Raw genomic sequence first — 16588 nt, 5'->3', positions numbered from 1 at the left:
AGCATTCTGCTGTGGCATGGATCAGGAATTGCTGATGTTATGGCGGGGAGGGCGTGGAGATAGAAAAAAACGTTGTCAGAGAATGTGAAGAAAGGTATCTGCCTTATGCTGGGCAGGAGCCTCTGCTCCAATTGGTTCATGAGTGATAGAAGTGGAAGCAAAGGATGGAGAGCGCCATGGTAATGTTACCTTTCTCCTCTTCCCTACCCTCTCTTGCAGGAGTTAACTCCTTCATGGTTTACATGGCATATAAGGATTTGTATCAAGTGTCCAACACAGAGGTAATGTTCCGCTCGCTGTGTGGTTTGGGGTGGCTGGGTAGCTTTTCCATTGTGGTTGATGACCTTGGCTCTTTTAACAGTCACTGGTGACCATGGGAGGCTCCTGGACCAGAATGCCCTTGCAAGTCCATGCTAGATTTTAAATACGGTAACTCCCGTGTCAAGGCAGAAAAGGAAAAGGGGAGCTAGGATTTCTATCGGCATTAGCCTCCTGGAAAGGATAAAAGGAAGGACATGTCTAAATCTCCAGGTACCAAACACACTCCAAACCCCTCCTAAGCTCAGTGCAAGTCCGAGGCTCTCACCCATGCAGGATTAAGGCAGGCCTCCTGCTATTTGAGGTAATGGCCTCCAAATTTCTTCCTAAGAAATTCATGGACTGTGGTTGTTTTAGCGAAATCTCAAGTTTTCAAAGGCAATGCAAGAAATGAATCCCCCCGGGAAACGGACTTTGGCCCAGTGGTTAGGGCGTCCGTCTACCACATGGGAGGTCCGAGGTTCAAGCCCCGGGCCTCCTTGACCCGTGTGGAGCTGGCCCATGCGCAGTGCTGATGCGCGCAAGGAGTGCCGTGCCACACAGGGGTGTCCCCCCCACGTAGGAGAGCCCCACGTGCAAGGAGTGCACCCCGTAAGGAGAGCCACCCAGCGCGAAGGAGGGAGCAGCCTGCCCAGGAATGGCGCCGCCCACACTTCCCGTGCTGCTGATGACAACAGAAGCGGACAAAGAAACAAGACACAGCAAATAGACACAGAAAAAAAAAACAGACAACCGGGGGAGGGGAAAGGAGGGGAATTAAATAAATAAAAAGTAAAAAAAAAAAAAAAAAAGAAACGAATCCCCATACCTCTGGTTAAGAGGTAAAGAAGGTAAGTCTGCCTTGAGAGGTTTAGAGGCAGGGGTTTCAGCTTTTATGTTAGCTTCTGGCCTGGTTGTAGTAGTTTTTGGGGGCACTCATTGAGAAGGATTCGGAAGCTCTATCTGGACTCAGTAGGAAATAATTCATTAAAACTGTGTGCCAGAGGCAGAGTCAAGGGATTGGTAGTTCTTTGATGTCTATTTGACCCATCTGCCTAGAAAGACTACAGGCTCTTTACAAAGACAAGAGTTTCCTGGAGTTCCATGGGACTAGCAGTCCTTTTCAGTCACGTGTGTTTTAGGTTCTAACTTTACTCTAGTCCCTTCTTTCTTCTGGCTTATCCATTTATTTTAGCTCTGGCTTTGGTAATCAGACCTTCCTTTAGGTTTTTAAAAGCCTCAGTGACTTGGGAAGGTGACAGACGCTCATTTCTGTTTCAGCTCTATGAGATCTTCACCTGCCTGGGAGAGCTGGGGGCCGTTGCCCAGGTTCATGCTGAGAATGGGGATATCATTGCCCAGGTAACACTGTGCAGCAACCTGGAAAGTGCTTTCTGTGTGGGCTTGGGTCTGCATTCCATGTGCTTCCCCGTTTCTTCAGTGCTGCTTGAGCTCTCAGTATGCACATGGCGCCTTTATAAGTGCTCTGGGGTAGAGCAGAACACATCCCAAACACCCTCACAGTCTAGGAGGAGGCATAGAAGGGGGGAAATGTAGACAAGCAAGGTAGACTATGCCACAAAAGGGGAGGAGGTTGGGTTGTTTGGGGGAATTAGAAAAGGTATCCTGGAGGAGGAGTTTTTCACTTTAGGGTATTTAGGAGGGAGCACTGCTGATTGTATTCAGAAAATGAGCCAAAGCTACGTGACACTCTCTGTCCTTAAGAAAAATCCAAAGGCTAGAAACTGGATCCAGGCCTGTGGAACTCACTGCCTTAGAAAAAGAACCTAAGTCTTGTGGGGATCAGACATCCCACTGGTTTCCTAGAAATTATATTGAGAAAGCTGAGGAAAGAGTGATGAAAGTGAGGGCCCCAAGGCCCAAATTGATCATTTGTAAGGAAGCAGAGAGCAGTTCTCACCCGGTCTCCTGGGCTGCCTAATGGGATAGATGCACAGATGTGTCTTAGGAAGGGTTTTGTTTATCTCGGAAACATTCAGGATTGGCTTCTGCTAGGGCAAGGCAGCCAGAAAAGAAGAATGAGCACTCTTAGTGCATTTGATAACATTAACAGCAAGAAGTCATTATTCATTCTTTCAAAGAGTATTTCCTGAGCACTTTGTGCCAGGCACTATGCTACAGAGATGAGCCAAAACAGATGCATTCCACATCTCATGAGTGCTTAGGTTGTGCCTTCATTTTGGAAGTTGTCCAGGACTTGGTGAATGTCATCAGGGAACAATGTTTAGGCTGACTCTACTCTCAGAGCTCTTGGCTTCCTAGCAGCAGGTACCATTTGTTGAACATTTATCACCACGTGCCCTACCCTGGTAAGTGCACTAGAATGTTCTCATTTAACCTTCCCTCAAACCTTAAAAGATGGCTATCATCCTCCCTATTTTATAGATGAGAACATTAAGCTCAGAAAGGTTAATTCACTGGCCTGAGACACATGGCTGATAACTGGTAGAACCAAATCTTAGCCCCTAAGGTAGAGTGCCTTGGTGGACATCTTTGCCCAGATGTGATGCTCCCAGAACCCCTTGCTCCAGCGGCCCAGTCATAACCCCTCCCCAGGTGACAGTGCCCCAGCAGTGTAGGGCCCCAGCTGTTGTGATTTCAGACTCTGAAATTTGTCTTCTTGGCAGAGGATGAAAGCTAAGTGTGCAGGTTCCTCTCACTTATGACCAGGGAGGCTAATTAGCCAAGCCTACGACAGTGCCTTCTCCCACATCTCCCCCACATTCAGAGATAATGAAATTGCTTTCCACCGAGGATCCAAATGCCTTGCTCCCATGAGAGAGATCCCAGTGGTGTTGAAGCTGTCACTCCTCCCCCTTCTCTGAATCTTTAGTATAGCAGCCAGAGGTCCTAGTCCTCCCTCCAGCTGCCTTAGAAGCCGACCTCCCTGCGTCTTCATTTTATTCTCTCAGGAATGGGCTCCAACTCAAAGCCTCTTTTCCCAGATCTTCTTCCTTGGATTCCTTAGACCAGAAATTTCTCTGGTCCCCTCACTTACCTTGGGCAGGTCTGTCCTCAGTCAGACAAGGAATAATGGCATTTTCCATCTGGATGAGTTTCTTGTGTGTTTATTAAATTTGTCTTGAGTTGAAAGATTTTATCACTTTGACTAATTGAAGGCAACTGCTATACTGAGTTTCTTGCTGCTCTTATGCAAAAGTGACTAAAGAGTGAGAATAAATCTTTTCCTTTGGGTTAAAACAAGGGCAATTTTCAAAAGTTTCAAGAGTACAGCGTTTTTAGTCATTTGCTCAGCAAATCTTGACTGAGAACCTGCTATGTGCCACCCTTTGGTGAGGAAAGACGTGGTTCCTTGCCTCATGCAGCACTTGGCAATTGTGCCATGACCCAAACTGTGATGCAGTTAACAGCTGTGATCAGTGTCACTGAGTGCCCCTGTAAGGTGGCATCATTGGGTCTGTACATGCCATTTCTAGCTTCTGGCTGAAGAGATAGCATGACTTTTAGAGTAGGAATTCCCAATGTGAACAGTGCATCAGAATCACAGGTGGAGTTTAAAGAAAGATTTCAATGTTTTACCTAGTTCAGAGATTCTACTTCACTTAGGCCATAGCAGAGCTCAGGCAAGTGCATTTTGAAAAAGTTTCCCTAGTAATTCGCATGTGCTTGGAAACCACTGCTGGGGCTGGTGTTACCTGTGCAACTTGTCAGGTAGAAGTGAGAGTGTCCTCTGAGGCAGAAGATGCTTTAGTTGAAGATCTTAACCCTCTTGTGACTTCAGGAGGCAATTTGGAGTGGAAACTCACCAGAGTTTGGAAGAAATTCCAGAGTTTGGAAGAAATTCCATTCCATCTAAGTTTCCATAAATGAGAATATTAGAATTAAAAGTGGAGATGTTTTTCTACAAAAAGCAGTCCCTGACCACTTTTTGAACCCTGTAGAGCTGAAGATAGTGACTTTTCTACTTCTCATGGTTGCATGTATTATGTCCATTTTTCTTCTTACTTTTCTTTAAAAATTTTATTATTAAAAAACCAAAACAAAAAAACACTTTTTTTCCAGGTGGAAAGAATCCTTTCCTTTCTAAACATTTCACAGTTTCCCAGGGAGGCCAGGCTTAGCTCAGGTCACTGTTCTCTTGTTGGTCTCCTGCATCATTTCCACTGGGCCGGGCGTGCTGGTACGGAAGTGCATTGGAACAGGCCTGAGTTAAGTCATTTGAGAGTGAATGCCAACAAAACTGCAGATATGATGGTTGAAGATTTCTGCCAGTTCCATTTGGCCCCTTTGTGTGTTCACTGCCCAGCCACCTGCATCTTCTAGAAAGCTGGCTGGAAGCCTTAGGAGTTTAGTAATTAGCCATAAGGGTTAGGCCATTATTCTGCCACGTCTACAACTTGGTTAATAGAATTTTACCAAAGACTAACTCAGGTAATGCTGTTTAGAGGCAATTATTTTGTCTGGTTAAATTGAATCCATTCATATAAAACATAGATTTAAAGCATATAAAGCCTGGGGAAGTTATTAAAATGCAGCTTCCTAAGATTTGGTCCCATATTTTCTCATTTGGTATGCCTGGATAGGGCTAGCCATGTACATTTCTACAAAAGCAATCCAGATTCTGATGTAGGTGGTGGGTAGACCATACTTTGGGAAACATAGCACCAAACTGTAAGCTCCATGAGATCAGGGCCCACATTACTGCAACTGAAGTATTTAACACAGAGCCTTGCATCAGGCAGATACTTAATATGTCTTGTTGAATGAATGGGTTTTTAAGTGCATGATTGAATAAACAAATGATATTATATGCAAGTATGCTTTTAGAGGTAGTTGGGTCTGAAAGACATGAAAATTAAGTGCCTCTTGTGACTTTTGATGGTAATGTAGAGAAAAAACTGATACTTTAACATACTAACCATCTTCCTTTTAATAAAAACAAACCAACCATATTTTTTTTTGTTGCTTTTAGTTGTGACTCTACCCTATTTTGAAAATATAGGATAAATAAATTTGATCAATATATACATTTTATTCTTTTTTCCCCACTGAACACATCTTTAGATTAGATTGTACCAGCAAAATTTTTCCAAGTCTCAGTTGAGTTCATCTAAAATGGTTTTCTACTTTTTTCTCATTCTAGGAGCAAACCCGGATGTTGGAAATAGGGATAACTGGCCCAGAAGGCCATGTCCTGAGCAGACCAGAGGAGGTGAGTTGCAGGGGTTTGGGGGAGGGAGAGAAAAAGAGAAGTAGTTTCAGTATTCTTCTGGGAAACTCTTGTTTAGCCTGTGGCCTGCGCTCATTTTACATTTGGAGTGTTTGCATTTGGCCCACCTTGCCTGGCACACACAGTGTGTGAATAAGCATTGCTGAAGGGAGCGGGAATCTCTGAATAGCAGGCAGCAATATTGAAACATTTCTTTCAAAGGCTACTTCTGACTGGCCCTAGTTCAAGGTCCCTGAGGAAATTAGAAAATAATATAAGGAAAATGTATACTTCTGACCCCTAATCTCACTAAGAATAGCACTAACTGAACACCAAGTGCAATGAATGTCTCATGATGATGGAGGAGGTTGTTTTTATGGGGGGAGGAGTGGGGTGAGGGAGGTGGGAGGTATATGGGGACCTCATATTTTTTTTAATGTAACATTAAAAAAATAAAGATGAAAAAAACACTAACTGAAGTATACACACAGTTATTTAGCAGGAGTGGTAAATTCCTAATTCCTTTGCTAACCAGTGCCAGTGGAGGCATTTCCACTTTCTCCCTTAGTTCATATTACATTTTGAGTTCTGCAACGTATTGGCCAAATGAATAGAAGCTTGACTGCATTTTTCATAGCTGCCAGACCCATTAACTGTGTGATTATGTCCAAGTACAGGAGTTACCTGTGTGTAAAATCCATGATGATTTGTATCTGCACTTAGCAACTAAAGGGGAAATAAAAGGCAGTGAATGGCTGATTCTATGTCTCTGGGATGTCAGTACCTTCAGCTGCTGGTACAAGGTCCAGAGCTTGAAATGGCTGCACACATGGCAGAGAGTAAATTGGTTTTGAGAGACTGCTTTGGGTCTGGCACCTGCAGCAAATCCAAGGCCTTCATGTTGGTGAAGAGATCCTGTTTCTGTCCTGATACTCCAGGCCCCTAACTCTATAACAGGTAGAAGCAGCAGCTAGAGCCAAAAAGATGGTTTTTCCATTGCCCATTATCTTTCTAAAAATTAAAGTGTAACACACGTGGAGAAGAGTGTGCATATCAGGAGGGTGTAATGATTTTTCACAAACTGGATATATCTGTATAACCAGCGCCTAATTGGAGAACAGACTATTATCAGCACCCCCCGAACTCCTTTGTGCCTAATGACATCTTTGTTACCATTTACAGTCATTTATAATTTTGCAATTGGGGTTACACACCACATTCCTGAAAAGTCTGTCTCCTTAGTAATGCCAGGACGCCAGGTCTCTTCTCTGGAGTACTTGCTTGCACTTACACTGGGTTCACATTCTCTCCACTGTGCTTGGCATTATTATGCTGATGGTGCAGGTAAGAAGCTGAAGCTCAGAGAGGTTAAGCCACCGGCCTATCCTGTTTGAAAGATTGGAGAACTCTTTGTACAATGTGAGCAGGCCAGAGTGATCAGCACTTGTTTGTGAAACTTTTCCTTAATGCTGGTCACTGTAGAGATGTGCTGGCAAGATAGATTTCTTCAGCAGCCAGGGGATTTCAGAGCAAGGTCTATTTTTGTTCCTTGGTTTGTTTTTTCAGCCCTCACCCCCACCCTACCCTCCTCACTCTTCCCGTCTCCATTTTAGTAAAAAGCCTCTCAGTGGCAAAGCTCTACAACCCTGGAAGCCCTTTTGGGTGAAGCTGGAGGGTGATGTAACCTTCCAAAGATAGTCATGTTGTCAAAGTGCTGAGAAACCCACAGCACTGGGAGGGAATGAGATCAAAGGGACCAGGACCAAGGTCATGGAGGAGCCAGGCTGTCAGGAAAGGTGTAAAGAAGAAGGAATGGGCGTGGGAGGAGCCAGCCCCTCTTCAGATCCAAGCCCACCCAGATACCATCCAGAATGATGCTCTTCAGAGAGCTGGAACCCAAGCCCCCGAGACAGCCACTGTGGATGAGGTCTGGGTCCTTCATATGGTTTCTGCATCCACCCGTGGTCAGGGTTCCAAGAGCCTCATCCACATTAAACCAAGTCCAGCCTGGGGGCCGCCATCTTGACCAGCCAAGTTCTTGGAGTGCCTACTGACCTGTTCCCCAACCCCTGGCAGTGACTGGTTCACATTATACAACTATTGGGCATCTGCAAACTACGTTTGAATGCATTGGGCTGTACAGGCTAACCAGAATGTCCTATCAATCCAAAAAAGTAACTCTTGCTGATTGAAAGGAAAATTGTCACATATCTCTGCTTTTGGCTCTCCTGGATGGACTCAGTAGTCACACAAGGCTGTCTCACCCTGGTCAAAAACCGAAATTGGCAAGTGGGCTAATTGCCTTATAGGGATCAACTCCTTTAATACTCACACAATCCTATGTGTCCTCTTATTATCCCCATTTTTCAGATAAGGAAATGGAGGCTTTGGGAGGTTGAGGTCACTGAGCTTCTAAGTGGCAGAGCCAGGATACAGACCCAGGCTGTCTGAAAGAGCCTGTGCTCTAGGACCCTGCAGCTGGCCTTGTTAATGAAATTAGGCAAAACTCATTACCATCTCATTTAACACATGCAGCTGGGTTGGTTACCATATTTAAAAACAAATTCTACATTAGGGTGGGGTGGAAGAGCTGGATCATAAAAGATGTCTTTGTGCTCAGAAGCTTTGGAATTGTTGTTAATAAGAAATGCCTCCTAGGATTAACCTTTTTCTGGTCACCCCTGGCTGCAGGAAAGCATTCGAGGGAAAGGGCTGCCTAATTGCTTTTGCTGGTTATTTTCGGCATAATGGTATCGATTGTGTTTTCTGAGAGAATCTGTCCTGGGAAGTTTGAAGAGCAAAGGCTTCCATTCAGTTGTAGCATTTGTGATAATTACAGGGAGAAAAGAAAGTAGGCTAAGGGAAAACTCTCTAGCCCTCATCTACTAAGTATTCGCTGCATGCCTGGCATTGCCCTCATATAATAAACCTTTGCTGTACTCTTCTTGTCTCCATTTTTCAGGTGAGGGACTGAGGCACTGAGAAGTTAAGTGAAGTAACAGATAAGAAGAGGTGATCTGGGATTAGGATTCAAACCATCAAACTCCAGATCCTAGGCTTTTTAATTCTCTGTACTGTGTTCTCCTTGATGTGGACATCCATTCACCCCCTTTTCTAAAATAAAATAGTTTGTGGAGCAGGGAAGTGTCTGGTTTGAGAGTCTTGTGTTCCTCTTGACTCTTTGGGAATTTTTTTTTTTTTTTTTGCAGCTGGAAGCCGAGGCTGTGTTCCGTGCCATCACCATTGCCAGCCAAACCAACTGTCCTCTCTACATCACAAAAGTCATGAGCAAGAGCGCAGCAGACCTCATCTCACAAGCCAGGAAAAAAGGTGAGCTGTACTCCCAGGACCTCAGAGTGCCTGTCTCACCAGGTTGCTCTTCCCCTCCTAGTCAGTGCCATATAAATGGTGCCTCTTTTTCTCCTTGCCTTGGTTTGTAGGAAGTTCCTTGCACATGTTTGGTCACTTGATACTCTCTGCATCTTGTGTGGATGACAAGGACTTCTTCCACTCAACCTATAAGTAAACTGAGGACTGGGAGGGTTATGTGGTTTGCCCAGGATGACACAGTCGGAATCAGGTCTTCTGGGACGTGTTACACTCTTCTGTCCTTCCTTTGATCTTTTAGTGTTGGTTCAAATGATCTGACATTTAGAAATAGGCATATTAAGCAAGATTATCTTGGGTGTGAAAGTGAAAGAGCCAACTCAAACTGGTTGTAGGTGTTTGAGGCATGGCTTTACCAGGGGTTCTAAACAATGTTATTAGCACTCTCTTCTTCCTTTCTTGGCTCTGCTTTCCTCTCTGTTGGCCTCATTTTCAGTCCAAATGGTGGCAAAATGCATGCCAGGAGGCACCTGTTGTCTCAGCACTTGCTGGGGGCATGATGGAGAAGCAGAGAACGTCTATCAGCAGCTCGTGGAGGACTGTGGTTGACTCGGCTTGAGTCATGTGCTCATCTCTCAACCATTCACTCTCCTGAGAAAGGCATATTCTGATTGGCCAGCATTGAGGATAGAGTGTAGGGGCTGGGTCACACAAACTGAGCCTCATACGCCAATGCATGTTGTTTTAGAAGAGGAGGTGAATGGATCCCCCAATCACGTCTACCTGCGTGAGCTTCGTGACAGAGGGCATCTTTCCCACTGCCTTCCGACCTCTGCTTCTTTTCTCCATTGCTGTCAACTTGGGTGTCCTTTGCCTGCCCTATACTTAGCTAGAGTTTACATCCATTTCTAAGTTTACTCTTCTGCTTTAGTTACTGTCCTGAATGGCAGACTCATTTGGTTGTATGGGTAAATGAACACAGCGTGCTTGAGAAACTGGAATCACAGGGCTCTGTTTTTTGGTTATAAGAGGGGATTTAACAGGTCTGGCTGTGTGATTGCTGCTGCTGTGTACTGGTGGTGGAGAGATGCAAGATGAGTGATTCAGCTACCAAAAGGAGAACTGGTCTATAAACGAGGGACGAGAGTAGACTTTTTGGTATTCTCGTATAGACTTACTGTGATTCTGGCAAAGGAAGAACTTTTATCATTGATGTGGAGGCAGTGACCACTGGAGGCCCTTAGAGAAAAAGAGGTGTAATATGGGGACATTTTTGGGACTTGGAAATTGTCCTGAATGACATTGCAATGACAGATACAGGCTATTATATGTCATAACTTAGAAAATTGTGCAGGAAAGACTGAAAACTACACTGTAAACTGTAATCCATGCTTAGTGGCAATGCTTCAAAATGTGTTCATCATATATAACAAATGTACCACACTAATGAAGGATGTTGTTAATGTGGGAAAGTGGGGGAGGGATAGGGAACAGGACATGTGAGAATAGGGCTGTAATATTTTTAAATATAACATTTATGTAATCTAAGCATCTTTTTTAAAAAAATTAAAAAGTACATTAAAAAAAAAAAATCCACATACCAGTGATGGATGGCTAAAGATAGTCCCACTGACTCTGACTGTGAAGTTGGGCCTTCTGACAGAATAACCCTTTCCTGTAGGAAGGGAATCTTCCCAGTTGTACAGACAGTCTTCTTAGCCCATGGGTTCCTGGGCAACTCCTGCATGTCCCTATTCAGAGCAAGCCTGCTGTTTTCTCTCTCAGCTTTTAAATGTCTCAGCTGACACAGTGTGGTTGCTCCAGTGGGTATGAGTCATTGGGCAAGAACCAGGAAAACAGCTACTGTTGCTTCCCCATTCCTGGAGAAAAGAAATAAAGAGTGTGTGTAGACCCCAGCCAGCTCTCCCCATGACCACCTACCACATTTGCTCTCTCATTCCTTCTGCTGGTGGATACAGCCTGCCTGGGACCCATTCTCAGGATGATCCAGGGGCCTGGAGGACAGGGTGTTTCAGTTTTGTGCTGCGTCTTATTTCAGGCTTCATGTAGAAAAATTTTTCACCCGTTGCCTTCTGGCTCATGGCTCTCTGGCAACTAGGAGAAATAGTGCAGCTGTATTTCCAGGACGAAAGGGAGGCATTATTTCAGTGATGAAAAACTCACTGTTGAGATGGGAGCCAATAAAATCTTGAACTGTCCCTCGAATGGAGTTAAGAACATTCAGACTAGGAAGCCAGAGACTACTCTTCCCTCCAGACCAGTTTACTATTTAAGTCCCATGTGTTTACTCACCAAGCATAGTTTAGCAAACCTGCATGGCTGTGGAGAATTAATATTAGGAACCTACAATTTAATGAGTACTAGCTATATGCCCAGCCCTGTGATAGATACTTTAAGTTTAATATGTATAATTCCCAAAGAACTCTGAGAAGTAGGCATTATTATCCCCATTTTTCAGATGAGGAAAATGAAGCTAGCTTGTCCAGAATCTCCTAGGCAGGGAGAACTAGTATTCAAACACAGGTATAATTAAAGTCTTTGCTTACTCTACTCTTCCATGCAAAAAAGAGTCCAAAAGGAGAGTTTTTCCACTTTTAAGTTCGTATTTCTCTTACTAGTTTCTTGAATGTGCTTATCTTGACTTTCATTACTTCTTTTCTTTGTGGTCCTATATGCTTTTGTTTGGTAAATATTTTCAGAGAGCCCTTGAAATACTTGGCAGTCACATGAGGATCCTTTTTATTGCTCCCTCCAGAGAGCAGGGCTGCCATACGTGAATCGGTGGCACTGCTTCCTTCTTTGCCCATCGCAGGCATCATTACTCATCAGTGTTTTCTAACGAGCATTATTAGAATTAGCATTGTTAGAATTCTTTTTTTACACAGAATTTCTAGACAACCCTCACCAATTGATATGGGTTGAAGCAAAGCAAAATTCATTTGTTATCCTGGGCATTGAGCCTTCCTAGACTGTGAACTTGTGGGGAACTTGGAATATGGAACTTGAAGAGTGGTGCTAAAGAGCCCAGGACATGAGGTATCTTTGGCCCAAGAATCTGGCACAGAGAAACTTGGTACAAACCAACCTTCTATGAGGCAGTATTTGCCTTTTGTATCATTATCCTTTCTTTAAGAAGCTCAGCATCAGCTCAGATCAGTATATTTCCTGATAACCTTCCTCTTTTTCTCTTGATTTAGCCTAATAAGCCCCTGACTGCAGAGAGAGGCTCTAAGAAGGGAATCTCATCTTTGATATGTTCAAATCATTGGGAGTGCTTGAGTAGGTCACTTCTTGTCTTAGGGTAAGGAGTAACAAACCTAACTAAAAAAATCATAAGAGCCTGTCATCCATTGGAATGGGATTTTACTTTGTGGAAGCAAAGCATGCCCTTGTGACACCCGGATCTAGTAGTTCCCAGTGATGTGGGCAGATTCAGGGCTTTGGACCCCTTCAGTGGACAGGAATAGAGGAGAAAGAAACCATGATTTACTGAGAATTTACTGTAAGCCAGATGCTTCACATATGCCTGCCCCTTTCATCTTCACAACAAGCCTGCGAAATAAACATTGTCTTATTTTCTCAATTCTAGGACATACCTATTTCATATTTCTGAAATGAAAATGAATCTTCAAATTGATATGTGATTTGCTTTTCTTTGCTTCTAAGAATTTAATTGACCTCAATATTTGAGTTAATGCTGCATCTTACAACTAATGGCATCTTCTGATCTAGGAAATACAAAATGATCTGTATCTAGCAGATAGAAAAGCAGAGTTTAGAAAAGGTGAGAGAATGGACTCAAAAACAGGCTGTCCTGACTCCAGAGCCATATCTTTGAGTAGGCTTAGGAGGAATGATTATCTAAGTTTTGGGTCCAGGATTGCAGTCTTTATGCAAATCCCTCCCCTACCTTTTCCAGGAAATGTGGTCTTTGGTGAACCCATCACTGCCAGCCTCGGTACAGATGGAACCCATTACTGGAGCAAGAACTGGGCCAAGGCGGCTGCGTTTGTGACTTCCCCACCCCTGAGTCCTGACCCAACCACTCCTGACTACATCAACTCCTTGCTGGCCAGGTGGGTGCGGGCGTTGCAGGGAAACATCTTGGGGCCAGCTGTGATGGGGAAGGGGCAGCAACACTCAGCAGCTAGACTAGGGTCTGGAGTGAGGAAAACACTCCAGGAAGTCCTTGTATTCTTGTTTCGTTTTGTTTTAGGAGGTTAGGGGGATTCGTCCTGGACCTCATACATGGGAAGCAGGCGCTCAAACCACTGAGCTATACCCATGCCCCTCCTTGTAGTTTTGAACACAGAAAACAGGCTTTTCCCCATTGTAGTTAAGAAAATAATATAGTGATAATATTAATGGCTAATAACAGATAATACATATTGTGTGCCAAGCTCTATGGTAAGACTACATGCATGTTCTCTTAGTCCTCATACCTTTATGAGTGAGGGACTTTTACCACCATTTTACAGATTAAGCAACTGAGGTTCAAGAAGCTGAATCATTGGCCTAAGGTCACATACATGGTCATGATGCCGCCTACCAAAATTACAGGGAGACTTGTTTGCTGCTGCCCTCTGCCAGCACTCATTTGGGTCTTTTATTTTATTACAAAAAAGATGATCTAATCCAACTCTCTCATTTTCCTAGTGGGGAAACTGAGCCCCAGGAAAGGGAGGAAACTTTCCCAAATTCACTGCTCGAAAGAGGTAGAGTCAGGTTCAAGTCTTCAGAATCCAAGTCCCTAGACCGCACCAGCTTCCAGTTCCCCAAGGACATGAGCCATCTCTCCCACTCACACAGAGCTTTTCTCCTTTGCCAGTGGGGACCTGCAGCTCTCTGGGAGTGCCCACTGCACCTTCAGCACTGCCCAGAAAGCAATTGGGAAGGACAACTTCACAGTCATTCCCGAGGGCACCAATGGGGTGGAGGAACGGATGTCTGTCATCTGGGACAAGGCCGTGGTAAGATCGCAATGTCATGGGAAGGTGGCCAGGGCAAGAAAGTCCACAGGCCACAGCAGAGCCTCCTGCACCCAGCAGAGACAGCAGCACGACTCCTCCCTGCCTCCCTGATGGGGCTGCTGCTAAGATGCCTCTGGAATCAGGTGGCTTGGTGGTTTGGAAAGTTACCTTCTAGGGCAGGGGTTTTTAACCTTTTTTGTTCCATGGACCCCTTTACCAGTCAGGTAAAAACCACAGACCCCTTACTAAGTCCACCCTGTACTGTGTATTATTTAATAAATATATCACACCCTTACCAACCCGTCCCGCAAGAATGTTTTGGTTTTTTCTTTTAATTTAAATTCAAGCTCATTGACCCTTTGTTAAGAACCACTGTTGTAGAGTGATCAATCCTGAGCTTCGAGATTTGAGGCAGCCTCGTTCTTTAGACTGCTAAGGACTAGGAACCACACATAGAGACCCTTCCTCTATTGGCATGAATGATCTGTGCTTAAAAGGAAATAGAGTTTTAAAATTATTTTTATTTGGAGAATTTGGAAAGGTTGGATAACTATCCCTTGGTAAGACGTTTGTTGGATGTCCTACCCAGTTGGATGCCCTATACTGAGCATGAGTGGTCATGCCAGCTGTGTAAGTGATTATTTTATTGATGTCTTCTGGCAAAATGGCCTGATTTTACATTCTTCATTAACTTTACAAGGTTTGAGAAAAGAAATAGCCATGCAAATGAAGACATATCACTTCCTTGTTTTATTTTAAAAGCCTAAAAGGCTAATTCCTTTTAGAGCCCAATAGAATGCATATGAATTAATGTTTCATTTACATTCGTTCATCTCTGTAGTGCCATCTGCTGAATTTCCCTCCTCTTCTTGGCTGGCAGGAAGCTCAAAGCTAGGTTTTACATCCTTTTATTTTCCAGCCAGGTTTTTGTTTTGAGGAGAGGAGAAATACAATTATTTTTGACTCTTCTCTTCTGTGTTTAGTTTTTGTATTTTACTTTTACACTGTTAGGTGCTTATGATTGTATATATACTTATCTTGCTGCTATCTGGAGTTATTAAAAATAATATATAAATTTTAATTACCAGTGTGATACACATTCAATAAAGAACACTTGGAAATCACAGAATAGCGTGCACATGAATAAAAACAAAATCCCTTCTAACTGTAAGACCCAGAGCATTATGACCATTGTTACGATTTGGATGGGATCCTTCTGTATTTCTCCTGTGCATAGACACATGCAAACATGTATTGAAAGAATGGGATCACAATCATATTTGTTTTTACCGTGAACTCTCTGTAATACTTTCTGGACTTAGAAGGGATCAATAAGTAAATAAATGTATGCACATATGCAGGGAAAAACACACACTTTAAAAGCAATAACTTCTGTCTTGGACCATGTGTTTAACCGTGTCACTCAGGTAGCCAAGACAGCCGGCAGATGCTGAAGCTTGCTGGTTGGGGTCTCTGCACGCCACCTGAGGTTCCTCTTTGTATTCCTGGGCCGTTGCGGTCACCCTGCTCTGAGCTCAGAGGCCCTGCATTGATCATATTTTTTTGGTATTAAAATAGGCCACAGGGAAAATGGATGAAAATCAGTTTGTGGCTGTGACAAGCACAAATGCTGCCAAGATATTCAACCTGTATCCCCGCAAGGGAAGAATATCTGTGGGTTCTGACAGCGACCTGGTCATCTGGGATCCAGATGCTGTGAAGATCGTTTCTGCCAAGAACCACCAGTCGGTATGGCTGGGCGGGTGGGAGCGGAGCAAAATGGAGAATGTGTGTGTGGCGCTTGGTCGGGAGGGATTTGTTTATGTGGTATACCAGGGTAGTTAGACTAGGATATGTGGCAATAACCAGCAGTCCCCAAATCTCACTGGCTTAAAACCTCAGATTTATTTCTTACTCTTGCTTTCCAAAGCAGGTCAGCCAAGGGGTTCTGCCCATCACACTTGGGGACAGAAGCTGATAGAGGCTCCATTTCTTTTTTTTTTTCCTTAATATATATTTTTTACTAGAGAAGTCGTAAGCTTACAAAACAATCATGCATACTGTGCAGAATTCCCTTACATCACCCCTCCACCAACACCCTGCCTTGTTGTGGAACATTTGCTACAGATTATGAAAAAATATCATCAGACCATTACCGCTAACTATGGTCCAGAGCTTACATTTGGTATATTTTTTCCATACACACTCCCTGTTGTTAATACCATGTATTAGGATTGTACATTTGTTATAGTTCATGAGAGAACACTCTCCTATTTGTACCGTTAACCACAGTCCATCGTCCACCACATGCTTCACTGTGTTACACAGTCCCGTGTCTCGTAGAATCTAGCCAAAATGTACTCTCAATTCCGTGGCTCTCAATTTCATCCCAGAGTTTTACAGTCATCGTAGAGGCTCCATTTCTAACATGCCACCATGAGTGCTGAGACAGGGAAACAGGATATGGTAAATGGTGAAGTGGCTCTTAAAGCTTTTCCACCCTACATGACAAACATGACTTCCTTTCACATTTCAATGGCCAAAACCAGTCCTTTGGCCATACATGATTTCAAGAGGACAGAGAAATGCAATGATACCTTGTGCTGGAAGGAGAAAGAACTGGAAATAATTGATGCATCGCACTGACAACTTCCCCATGAGGAGTTTCCTGTGGAAGATAATTAAAGCCCAGCACCCAGCAGAGAGGAGCTTAATACTTGTTAGTAAAAATAGTTAATATTTTTCAAGCACTTGTGTTTTAGGCACTGTGCTAAGCACCTTG

General features: G+C 43.8%; 1 protein-coding gene across 3 annotated transcripts in view; it reads left to right on the top strand.

Moving 5' to 3' along the window:
* The window catches only part of DPYSL3 (dihydropyrimidinase like 3), a 128997-nt gene that overhangs the window by 102728 nt on the left and 9681 nt on the right, over window positions 1-16588 (top strand). For all 3 annotated transcript variants that reach the window (XM_058280479.2, XM_071210531.1, XM_058280491.2), the window contains 7 exons: window positions 220-281; window positions 1579-1659; window positions 5423-5491; window positions 8698-8818; window positions 12756-12912; window positions 13665-13806; window positions 15385-15555. In XM_058280479.2, coding sequence (XP_058136462.1) covers window positions 220-281; window positions 1579-1659; window positions 5423-5491; window positions 8698-8818; window positions 12756-12912; window positions 13665-13806; window positions 15385-15555 — 803 coding nt within the window. The remainder of the gene's footprint in view (window positions 1-219; window positions 282-1578; window positions 1660-5422; window positions 5492-8697; window positions 8819-12755; window positions 12913-13664; window positions 13807-15384; window positions 15556-16588) is intronic.

The sequence above is a fragment of the Dasypus novemcinctus genome, chromosome 2 (genome assembly GCF_030445035.2).
Source record: "Dasypus novemcinctus isolate mDasNov1 chromosome 2, mDasNov1.1.hap2, whole genome shotgun sequence".
Taxonomy (NCBI): domain Eukaryota; kingdom Metazoa; phylum Chordata; class Mammalia; order Cingulata; family Dasypodidae; genus Dasypus; species Dasypus novemcinctus.
The sequence above is the reverse complement of the archived record's forward strand: the minus strand, read 5'-3'. Positions and strand labels throughout refer to the sequence as shown.